This window comes from Sesamum indicum, linkage group LG14, assembly GCF_000512975.1.
Source record: "Sesamum indicum cultivar Zhongzhi No. 13 linkage group LG14, S_indicum_v1.0, whole genome shotgun sequence".
Taxonomy (NCBI): domain Eukaryota; kingdom Viridiplantae; phylum Streptophyta; class Magnoliopsida; order Lamiales; family Pedaliaceae; genus Sesamum; species Sesamum indicum.
The window spans coordinates 1,944,641-1,957,137 of NC_026158.1; the positions used below are offsets into that span (position 1 = coordinate 1,944,641).

A 12,497-nucleotide genomic window follows, 5' to 3' on the forward strand; every position below is an offset into this window, starting at 1 on the left:
CTGTATGCACGTCCCTAAAAGATAAGAAAGATGTCTCTATCTTTAACTTGTCACTGTCAGTTTGTCACTGTGTTTGAGTCTTAGCCGTCTTTTCAACAGTGAATTGTACCCACCATCTATTTCTGTCTCTCCTGTCACAGACTTCCATCTCATTTTGGAGTTTGGTGTTCAAATGATATCGTTAGTTACAAAGTGTGGTAAGATTCTTTTTTGTTTATTATTAGGTAATATTAATAAGTGTCACGCATTTTATATAAAAATAAATTAAAATAAAATATTTATATAAATTGAATTATTAAATATATATGTTTAAGATAATAAATTAATATAAGTATTTTGAATTATAAAAAGTAAAGATTTCACTTAATAATATTAGTCAAATGTAATAAATATTAAGAGACAGACATACTCGATGCGGGTGTAAAGTAGGAACGGGAATTTATTTAGTATATAATTTAAGTAATTATGGCATTATCTATCTATATTTATATTTATATCTATATCTATCTATATATTTATAAAAATATGAATGTATTTAATTCAATTTTTATTTTTTATTAGACGGAATTAACCCTATAATGTATTATGTCTAAGGAGAAAAATATAAAATTATATATTTATTAATTCCGACTAATTACTTTTCACATTGTTCATCTTTACTTCTATTAATTATATTTCACATTCATATTTACCCATATTAATTTCTTTTAAATACTATGTTCATCACATCATATTATATTATATTTAAAAGATAAAAAACACCCTTTTATGATATAACACGAAATGATTAAAATGATTTATGAAAATTGAAAGGATTCAGTGTATTCAGAAATTTTTTAGCACTTGTAAATAAGAATTAGTTGGAGTACTTGTTTGTAAAAATAAGTTTAAAAACAAAAAATCAACTCAAGGAATTGTCATATAAACAAATATTTTAAGAGTAAAAGAGGTTAAAAGAAAATTGATAATCAATTAAATCACTTCCTCTATAAAGTATATACTATAAAGTAAATATCTTTTTATAGTAAGATAGGCTAAAACACTACCAATTTAGGAATGATTTTTTTTGTCATTTGGTATCGTTCAAAATTGAAGAAATTATTTTGGACCAAATTTTGGAACGGTTAACAAACCATCACTGTAGAGACGTTACTAGTATTTAGGAATGGTTGGTGAAGGACCGTTCCAATTTAGCATGGTCGCCATAACACATTGATGGTGACCATTCCTAATACTATATTTGAATATATATATATATATATATATATATTAATTGGAACGCATTGGATAACATTTAGAACGGTCATATGTAATTAATTTCGGGTTATTTTTAGAGTGATCTTTGTAATACTCATGCCTGAATTTTGAAACTATTTTATTTTTATTGGAGATACATTTAGGAACGGACATTGGAATTATTTGGTGGTCAATTTTAGAAATAGTATTAAGCACGGTCAGGTTTTTGTTGGAACAATCTCCTGTAACTGCTTTAGAAATGGTCAACCTTACTCAGGAACACGTGTTTAGAAGTATTTTTGTATTGGTATTCGAAACAGTTAATCTTATTTAGGAATAAGTGTTTAGAACTATTTTAGCATTGTTATTAGAAATGATTTTTTGTTTAGATTTATAATATTTTTATTACAATTACTAAAACAATTCTTAATTTTTTATTTTGTAATAAAATTTTTATAAATTATTTAATTTATATATATAATAAATTTTAAAAAATAATTTAAGTAATGTAATAAATTTTAATAAATAATTTAATTTATATATTTTAATGAATTACAATAAATAATTAAATTAATTAATAAAATCTTAATTAATTATATTTATGAATTCAATTGATTGAATAAATATGAGATAATGGAATGTAATAAATATTATGAATAGTTAGAAAAAATATTATTTTAATATAAAATATTATTTAATTTCAAAATTGAAAAAAAATTAAAACTTAATCTAAACCCTCCTCATTAGCATCGTCCATTTCGTCGTCGATCGGCAAAAGGGGATCTATCGGAGGCTATGCTTCGTGACAGTCGAGAAGCTGGCTCACATCTCTTATCATGCCCATCATGTTGACCATCATCGTCTCCAACCGCTCGATGCGATCCTCCATGGCTGAGTTTGATTGTGACGGTGGCGGTGTAGGTGGGGGTGGCGATGGTGATGTGTAGGTCCAGCTGGAGATGTGGACCTCATATTCAAGGCCGAATATACAGTCCTTGTTCTTACCCCCAACTACAGCTAGCCACAGCTGCTGGTCAGTTGTTGCCACTGAAGCCTCCGATTCAGCCAGGGTACTGTGGTCCTCGGCCGTGGGCTGAGGCTGATGACCCTCCACAGCTTTTGGAACGTCTTTTGCAAAACAAACAAAATTATTAAAACTTTATCCCAAAATCATCTTAAAAATTACTAAGGTACTTACCGCCACCTTAGCTGCCCTCGGGCCGCTCCTACGCCGTTCGCCTTCTTCTTGTAGCATCTGGCGAATAGTTCCATCTGCTTGGGCGGGCGACCATGAAGAATAAAACATTTTACCATAATATGTATAAAATAATGATAAATCTTTAAAAAACTGTAATCTACTTACCATCTTCCTCTTGTGCATGCCGACAGAGGAAGATCACCCGCGGTACACGGTAGAGGATGCAGCGGGTTCGCCACCTGGTTCACCTTATTGTTCTCGAACTCTTCCTGAAAGTCCACGCTGCCCCAATATACTTCAATGAGAAAAATCCAAGCAACTTCCTTGAGATATCACAAATGAGTAAACTACCCCCTTATGAAAAAATAAATAGTGATTTACCTTCCTATATTTTTTAAAATACAACAATTTACCCCCCTATGATTTTTAAAATGAAGCAATTTACCCCCCCTATGATTTTTAAAATGAAGCAATTTACCTCCCTATATAAGGAGGTAAATTGCTTCATTTTAAAAAATACAGGGGGGTAAATTGCTATAATTTTTTTATAAGGGGGTAATTTGCTCATTTTAAATATCGCAGGGAATAAATTGTTATTCACCCATACTTCAATTATTAATTATATGTCTTCATGTATATATATGATTCAATTATTAAATGGTTGGTGAAACTAGCTAGTAATCAATTTTAACATCTATCACATTTTATAATTCAAATCACTTTTTAGGATAAAATATTTTAAAAAGTGAAGTAGTGAAACGGACATTTTTAACCAATGAAGCGCAGTTTGGTTGATAAAGTTGAGTTCACATGGATTCGAATTCCATCAATTTGTAGATATTGATATATTTTAATAGTAATTATTGATCAATTATAATATAATTATCGATAATTAGTGTATTAATTATTAACAACCAAAATTCACTACGAAATTGTAATCAATTCTCTTAAAAAAAAAAAAAAAACTGAGCGTTGAACGTACTTTTCGTTGTAAACTCATCTGTACTGTTAATGGAAATCTTGTCGTAATTATCCTTTTTCTTAACCAACAACTTGGGATTAAATTAAGCTAATTTAAGACTTTTCTACATAATTGACTAAAATTTAAAGTTTCATGAGTTTACGTATCTGTTATGGACAAATTGGATAAGGAACTTATCTGTGGCCTCTCATCCTCTTGCTACTGTCTTTTTTTTAAACTTAGAATAAAACCAAAATATCACACTCACATATTTTGATAATTAGACTGTCAAGTTGTTCATCCAACAAGTTATCTCTGACTTAAAAGTTTATTTAAAAGAAGGGAAAAATGCAAGTAATTCTTTTGATATTACAAATGAGTAAATTGTCCTCTTATGAAAAATAAAAGTGATTTATCTTCTTATATTTTTTATAATACAACAATTTACCTCCCTATGATTTTTAAAAATGAAGAAATTTACCTCCCTCCCTGTATAAGGAGGTAAATTGCTTCATTTTAAAAAGTATAGGAGGGTAAATTGCTATATTTTTTTCATAGGGGGGTAATGTGCTCATTTTCAATATTGCAGGAGGGTAAATTGCTATTAACCAATATTACAAAATTTATACTTTTTATACCACGTTCTTAGAGCGCATCAGATGTCATATCTTGTTTAAGAAATAGGTTTTAAAGTATTTGAATAAAATAAGATGATTGAGCTCGTAAGATACTAATAAGTCGAAAATTCCTTAATTAAAAGAGCTTATATTTGAAATTTATAAATTCTTTTTTAGAAAAAAATTTATAAATTCTCAAATATTTTAGAAAAAGTTTAAACGACTTCCTTTTTTCAATTTAAGAATATAGAATTTATTATATTATTTAAAAATTAATCTAATGTGAAAATATTAAATCTACATATTTAAATGCAATGCAACTAAATATTATACAATTTAAGCTTCAATTTTATCACTTCAACCAAACATTATTGCCTATCAGTTGTCTAAAAACATAAGCTAACACAATTAATTATTCAATTATTTATTGATTAACCAATATGCATGATAAATAATTTTACGACATATTAAGTGTTTGAAATTTTGTTCATTTGAACTTGGATATACTGATTGATAATAATCAAATTTAATTTGGAAAAAAATATAAAATCTTATTTTTTTTAGGTATAGATTGGGCATATATGACCGTTTGTATTAGTGAGTAGAGACCCAATTTGGACTCGATATATATTTTCTTATTAAGTCTGGTACACTATGCATTGGACCAGCTCTTTTTTTCCTTTTTTTTGTGGGCCTCGATAAGACTTGCCCTACCCATTGACATTCCTAAAACTTTGGGGAGAATTCTACATCAAATGTTATCTATTCAAGTGGTAGAGTTTAAACTTAAAATCATATACTGCATAATGTTGATGTGAGATTCAAATCACTTACGTTGCAATTAAGATCATAACAATATATAAGACTTTACAGCTAGGGAAAAAATATTCAAATTATTCGATTGAAATCGATCGATAGAAGTTTGCTTAAACTCGATTTATTAAACTTAATAAATGAAATTCGAACACAATTTATGTTCGGTAAACCTTTGAGCTCGGATCAAGCTCGATTTCATTAGTGTAAAAATAATAAAATATATTTAAACATAGCAAATTACTCAAGCTCAACTCATGTTTGACTTAAGTAAAGCTCGCTTGAGCTCGATTAAATCAATAATAAAATCATATTCAAACTTAACTTTTGAAACTCAATAATAATTCATATATTTACATAAATTTTTAATTTTATCCCTCATTTAACGTTCTCATTTATATTTTTGTACTGGAGTGAGCTTACCATTATTATATTTTCCTCCTTATAAGAACAAAACTATTACATGGGAATGTTAAACGAGGGATAAAATTAAAAAATTTTGTTATTTTTTTTCGTAACATCAAATTCAAACCTAATGGAAAGGGGTCCGATGTAAATAATGAATTTTTGAGAAGGGTATAACTGTAATTTCAGCGACTTTGCTGTGGAATTAAAATCTCAAGCAGAAACTAGAAGTATCAAATACAAAGGCCAAATGACCGTAAATCAGTTCGAGGGTATAACAACTATATTTACAATCATAGTTTACAGTTCATCCCATAATAATAAGATTCCCTCGGCAAGCAACAAGACTGGTGTACAGTTAAAACTTAAATGAGCACACATGATTCAGAAAAAATTAGGGGAGGAACCTACCTGGGATTTTGTGTAAGTTTGGTACGATGACAGGGGACTATTCTTCCTTGGGGATCTGTGCTGCTGCATCCTCATCCAATCGGGAGCGCGAAACGAGCCTCTCTACAGGGATTTTAATGACATCACGTCGTACTCCAATATCAGAGACAACACGACTAATACAATAAACACCACATCCCACTGCTGTCAGACCAGCAAAGCCCGTCGTCAGGAAGCGAAGTGGTGATGATACGATGGCACTAGCAGCAGCTAGAAATGATGCTGCTTGACCACTCCGTCCCACACTGACAGTCGTGAAGATGAGTAGACCGGTTTTGCAATAGATTGCAAAATCCTCGCAGTTGTTCTTGAAGATGTTGTAGCCTCCAAAACCGTTTTCAAGGAGATATTCGGCGCGGTAGAGGACATCTTCTGGTGGATCAGACTTTGCAAGGGTACACGTCCCACCTCGAGCTTTAGCGAGGAAAGTGGCTGGTGAGACATTATACTGAAACAGATATAGGTCTCCACCAGAAAGGAAGCATTCAAGGCAAGAAGAGATGACGCCTTCAGCCATTGATTGGTCACCGCATCTAGGGCAGGGGGAACCTGAAGGACTAGATGGGGATGAGCTGAAAATGAATCTGTCCAACACTGTCCCTGTCCCGATCTCCTGCCCTGCCCCACGAGTGAAATGGATCACGCTCCCATCCCCAACATATATTCCTGATGTTTAATGGAGCAAAGTTAAGCAAGTTAGTGAAGTTAGCCGTGCGGTAGAAAAGCCAAAAGTTCACATTATTCTGTATGAATATTAAAACTGAAAAATCACAGCATAGAACACAAGGAAAGGTTTAAACAAAGGCATCCATTAACAATAGACAATCCAATCATCCATTATTGTTCTTTTACAGTTACTTCAATAACTAGTAAGGAAGCATGGCCATAGAAAGACACCAGTTGGACCTGCATAAACACTCCAAGAGTGTGAATTCCTGGAAAAAATTTGCCGTGCGCCATTAACTACTGTGCTCCAGTATGATCCTATTCCTATCTTCTTCTCATTCTCATAGAAGATCCAGAAGAGAAACAAAACTGAGACAAGTAAAGAACTAAAAGATCAAAGAAAACTGCCTGCAAATAAAATATGTGACATTCTATTGAGGATTTAACTGAGTTTTCTATGGCCAAAGGTTAACTTTGACATTCCCTTTGTGCATAACATAGATTATGTTTAGTATTTTGAGTTATTCTATTGGTTCCATTCTTTGGGCTTAAACCAATTTCATAATATTTACCAAACAACATGTACAAAATATTATTTCCCAAGCTGAAAGTATCAATTCTATGCATATGTCTTAGCCATCTTGAATTCCTACCAATTTATAGTAAAAATATATCAAGAGTGAACACACATTAATAAATTCTAAAGAAGAAATGATATACCAGATATGAAATATACACATTAATATATTTTCTAGGCTCTATTTGTAATCAATTTGACAATAAACACCAGATTATGGCATATATCCTATGGTGTGAATTGTTAAGCATCTGCAGCTTTATTTTGAAAACTGATAACAGGTGAAGCACATCATGAAATGTCCAACAAAGTGACAACCAATCTATAAGTGATTAACGCATAATGAAAGACATGATTATACGCGATTCAGACAGAACTGTATTTATCAGTGTAAATGAGGTTGAAGAATCTGAAATGCCCCATATGCTGATAAGCTAGTGAAGAAGCTCTCTTGCTGTATGCAGGATTCTCTACGCAATATCAGAACAAGCTGAAGTACTCCTTTTCCCAGTAAAGAAGCTACAATAGTTTGTTGCCTCATTAGGCCCATCCCACCCACCTCAATCCATCCCAAACCTGATCTCCCACTCTGGCACGGGATTAATAACGAGATTTCTCCTCCTATTGAATAGAAGCCTATTCAGCATTTGAATACATATCAAATTCAGGATCAAACTGATGAGAACAAGGGAAACCATGGCATAAAAGTGGCCTTTGACATCAAGGCAAGCATTAACAAACCAACAAGATAGTGACTAAAAAGCTGTGCTTTTGGAACATAAGCAATGTCCAGCATTGATTGAACAATCATTTGAAGGTGTTGGTTTGTGAAAGAAAGAACCATCTGAAGGTTTAGCATGAAAATTAGGGTCCATCAAGTCATTAGTATATTCTCAAACCAGCGGTGGATCCAGGTGTGATCCACAAGATTCACTTTTTTCTGATAAAGAAACATAAACTGGCAAATCTTCTACTTTATGACATACTTGGTACTGTATATTGGTATAAACAAACATCTACATATTTTTTCACTAATATGAAACCTGGAAGACAAAGAGGGCTGAAACAAACTTGTGATTCTGAGTGTAGAAAATCTGGAAGTGGAAAACCTAATAGGAGTCTCTAGAATGACAGTTTTGGACATTTCTGCCTCTCAGTAAAATCCTTGTCCATGAAACAAATGTCATGCGTTCAGGTCTCGAAATCCCTACCTAGCAGTATTCAGTAATCAATTGATGAAGGCCATCAGTGTACCAGAGTTCAGATAATAATTTCATTTACTTGCATACGGAAGAAATCTAGGAACTCAAACAATAAATTGAAGACCCCTACAACATTTGGCTGAATTGTCTGATTTCAGTGTATCTAAGTTCACATAATAATCAATTGCTCAAATGTTAAATTGTTCTCCTGTTAATCGAACTCAACCGCAAAATACTCCCCCCTGAAATCCTGTTCATCTTCCCGTCCCCAAATTCCTTACTTAAGAATGACATACAATGCACATAAACAAAATTTACAAACACCCAAGTGATTTAACTGATCACGCAACGCAATTGAGCAAAAGCGTTCCCAAGCACGGAATAAATTAATCAGAAATGATTTAAGAAAACGAAACTGAAATTGGATACACATTCATTCTAGAGAGAGAGTGAACCGACCATGGTGAGCGTAAAGATAGGCGTGCCTCCAAGAATAGATATGATCGCCGGGCTTCAGCTCATCTCTTTGAATCTTGTTGGACAACACTCCCACCATTGTTGTCCAATTTCTTGCCTTCTAGTCTGTGTCTGAGTTTCCTTCAGTCTCACCAAAGGGAAGAAAGTGACGATTGCTCTGGATATTCGAATCAAGTTGCGTGAGAAGGAATTGGCTTTCTTTGGGTCTATTTATTTATTTTTAGGCTATGTTTACTTTCCCCTACAAAATTGGATATCAATGCTAATATGTACTAGTTAGGTGTTTATTACCAAAATTGCCGGCCCGCAACTGTGATGCTTGGCCCGCTACCGGCCTCTATTCGCCTCCATTGATCAATCTTGTGAGGCATCAAGTATTATCAATAAGTGAATCCTACCATATAATCTATTTTTATTTTTTTTGGCCCATGTGCCCAATTTTGAATCCCAACTTGGTTGAATGGCACTTGAACTTCAACAAAATTACACTATGCCATTAATTAATGTCTGACGGAGTAGATGGGAAGTTTTTTGAGACATTGCATTTTCTAGAGCACGTTCACGGGCCTCTGCCGTAGCTCTTTCTACTGCAGCACGTTCTGCTCTAAGCTTGGCTTCAGTGGATATCTAGAGACAATGCCAACTGTTTAGTCTCTACGGAGGCCTTCTCAAGCTTCTCCCTTGCCTCTGCCATAACCCTTTGTCGATCCTCAACTGCTGCCCTCTCCACAGCAGCTCTTTCTGCCCTTTCTCGAGCTTCAACAAATGCCCTCTCACGAGCTTCTCGGATTGCTCTTTCTACAGCTATTCTCTTTTTCCCGCGCTCTTCCCCTCTTGATGGCTTCGCCGGTGATCATCCGTCTCAAACTTTTGCTCATTTTCTTTGGCATCTTTGTGTTCCATGCTGGATTTTCCTTTGAAATTCTCATCATTATTTCCTATTTTTTGACCTGTTTCTACCTCTGCTTCAGTTTCCGTGGACTTGTCCATTTCTTTGGGTTCATTATTTGATTGACCGTGCATCTCTTCACTTCGGGCCTCCAAATACACGCCGCTGCTCTAGTCCTCAATATTTTCTCGTTGATTAGAAATCATATCAAGGTCATCTCTCACTGTGATGTAGGTCGCGCAAAATTCGGATTGGATCACAGAACTGGGTCCCAAGTCGGGTCGCTAGATCCTTCTTTCGAGCTAGCTGTTAGTGGATCCTGAGAACAAAGCAAACGTAAGACTAGCCGAGTAGCCCTTGGTGATGGCCCTCTAATGCCTAAGTTAGAAATGTGGGGTCAAAAAATATTAGGTCGAAAGCACAGTGAGGTCGATTGAGACCAAAAAACAATAATAAATTTAAATAAATAAATAATAGGTTCGACACTTGCAAGACCCATAATCAACCCATATAAGATTGATGGTGCCGCCTAATTTTATTAAGTTAAACTAAAACATGCTTAATATGTTTGGTAATTTATTTCTAACAAAAAGTATGAAAAAAAATTAGAACGTATCGAAGTAGTTATATGTAGTCAACTTGATCAACAATAAGTTTAATTAATTAAATCATATGGTTAGATCCATTTATGATCCATCACTAACTCATATAGGACTCTTTACCTATCCACTTAAAAATCCATTGCCAACCCATAGAGAACACATCATCAACCCACTTAAAAACCCATCGCCAACCCATAGAGAACACATCATCAACCCACTTAAAATCCACCAACTCATAGAGAACCATAATGAACTCATGATTATAATTTATACTAATATCTTTTATCAACTTTATTATATTACTAAAATGACTTTTGATAAACTAGTAGAAAGTTAAATATGAAAAACTCATTTAAGACCCATTAGAATCCACATAGGATCCATAATTTATTTAAACAAAATCATATTAGATCCATATTAAAAAAGGGTGAATAGCAATTTACCTTCCTGTGATATTGAAAATAAGCATATTACCCCCCTATGAAAAAAATATAGCAATTTACCCCTCTATGGTTTTTAAAATGGAGCAATACCTCCTTATATAGGGAGGTAAATTGCTCCATTTTAAAAATCATAGGGGGTAAATTGTTGTATTTTAAAAAATATAGGGAGGTAAATCGCTATTTATTTTTTCATAAGGGGGTAATTTGCTCATTTGCAATATTATAAGGGGGTTGCTTACATTTTTTCCTATTAAAAAATGTTAAACCCAACCAAAAACTAAGTGGGTCGGATTTGAACAATAGGTTTCCACTCATATTACGCGTAACATAAACCCCCTGTATTTTGAAGCGCTCAGGAAGCTGTCTTTAACTTTGTTGCAATTAATATGTTTTAGTCTAACGATTAAAATTGAGGTTAAATGAATTAGTTCGAGTCATATCAGATATGTGAGATTTATCTCATTTTATAAGATTTTATTGTAATTTATTTAATTATGTTTAGTTGAAATTGATTAATTGATCAAATATTGGTGTATTGATTGAATATTGAGATATTAATTTAATCATGTTCCTACAACTTCAAAGAAAAAAGAAAATAACTTTATCACGCCATATATATAAATTAATAGATAAATTATATTGACGTCCCATGAGATTAAATTAAAAAATACACAAATTTTCTCTCTCGTTTATACACAGTTCTTGAGGTTATAATTCTAACACAACTACAACCCCTATTCAAGGCAAAAGAATACAAGGGGTGTTTATTCATTTTGATCCAATTTTAACAGGTGTCGATATAATTTATCTTAAGTTAATACGGAAAAATACGTTAACCTCACTCTATATATAAATATTACATTTATCTCTTATAAGTATAAAAATATACGCAAAATGGTTAAATGAAGGATAAAATTAAAAATTTATATAATTTCTTTTGTTGATATCAGCATTTTTCATCCAAACACTAAAAGAAGGAGGTCAGGTGTAAACTAAGAATTTTTCAGTGGGATGTAAGTATAATTTTTAAAAAGAATTTAGAAAAAAATATAATTTTATATTTTGAGAGAATCTACTTACAATTATTCCTATTTGATAATTAAAGTTTATAACGTATTCACTCAAAATAAAAATCAACTTAGCCAAGTTGACTTTCATTTCTTGCAGTTATCCATTACATTAATAACACTCCCTACGCAATAAATTCTTTTATAAGAAAATAAAAAAAAATTATTTGAAAATTGAATATATTGAAATAAAACAATATGCTATTCACATTCCAATTTTGACAAAAATCATTCAACAGAATTGTCTACACATACAATGTATCCTGAAGCATATACGATCCACGACATAAATATAAAATTGTCGTGAATTTGAAGGGCTACTAGATATTTTTATATTAAAAAATTAGTATATAATTATTTGAAAAACTTGGCTGCCAAATACTCACAACAGACATCATTTTTTTTTTTTTTCGAAATAAGAGCAATAAATTATTATTAATTTATATAAATCGATTACATTTATTCATGTTGAATATCAATATCTAATAAATAACATTACAACAATCATATTTTGATTAATAATATCAAATAAACGAAAGGGATAATTACACTCTACTCTCCTAAGGGCATTCAATCTTGCGATGCTAACCAAGCAAGGGTGGCAATTAGTAATGAGCCCGGACAGTGTACTTACCCGAGTGCTTAAGGGTAAGTATTTTTCTTGAACCTCGTATTTCGAGGCGGGATTGGTTACTAGGCCATCTCTAACTTGGCGTAGTATTATAGGGATGCAAGATTTATCAGTGAGTGGATGCCGCTGGAAAATCAGATCCGGGAATTCAATCCGTATTTGGAGAGATAACTGGCTACGAAGGCAGACAGGATTTCAAGTTACTTCAGCTCCTCAGGTGTTAGATTTGGAGATAAAAGATCTCTACATTAATTGATGCAACA

The 12,497-nt window shown here is 32.6% G+C and overlaps 1 protein-coding gene across 1 annotated transcript; it reads right to left on the reverse strand.

Moving 5' to 3' along the window:
- LOC105176787 lies at window positions 5,405-8,939 on the reverse strand. The gene is made up of 2 exons (XM_011099692.2): window positions 8,585-8,939; window positions 5,405-6,346 (listed from the first exon to the last, which is right to left on the reverse strand). The coding sequence occupies exons 1-2, from the start codon at window positions 8,679-8,681 to the stop codon at window positions 5,679-5,681; spliced, it is 765 nt and encodes a 254-aa protein (XP_011097994.1). The 5' UTR covers window positions 8,682-8,939; the 3' UTR covers window positions 5,405-5,678.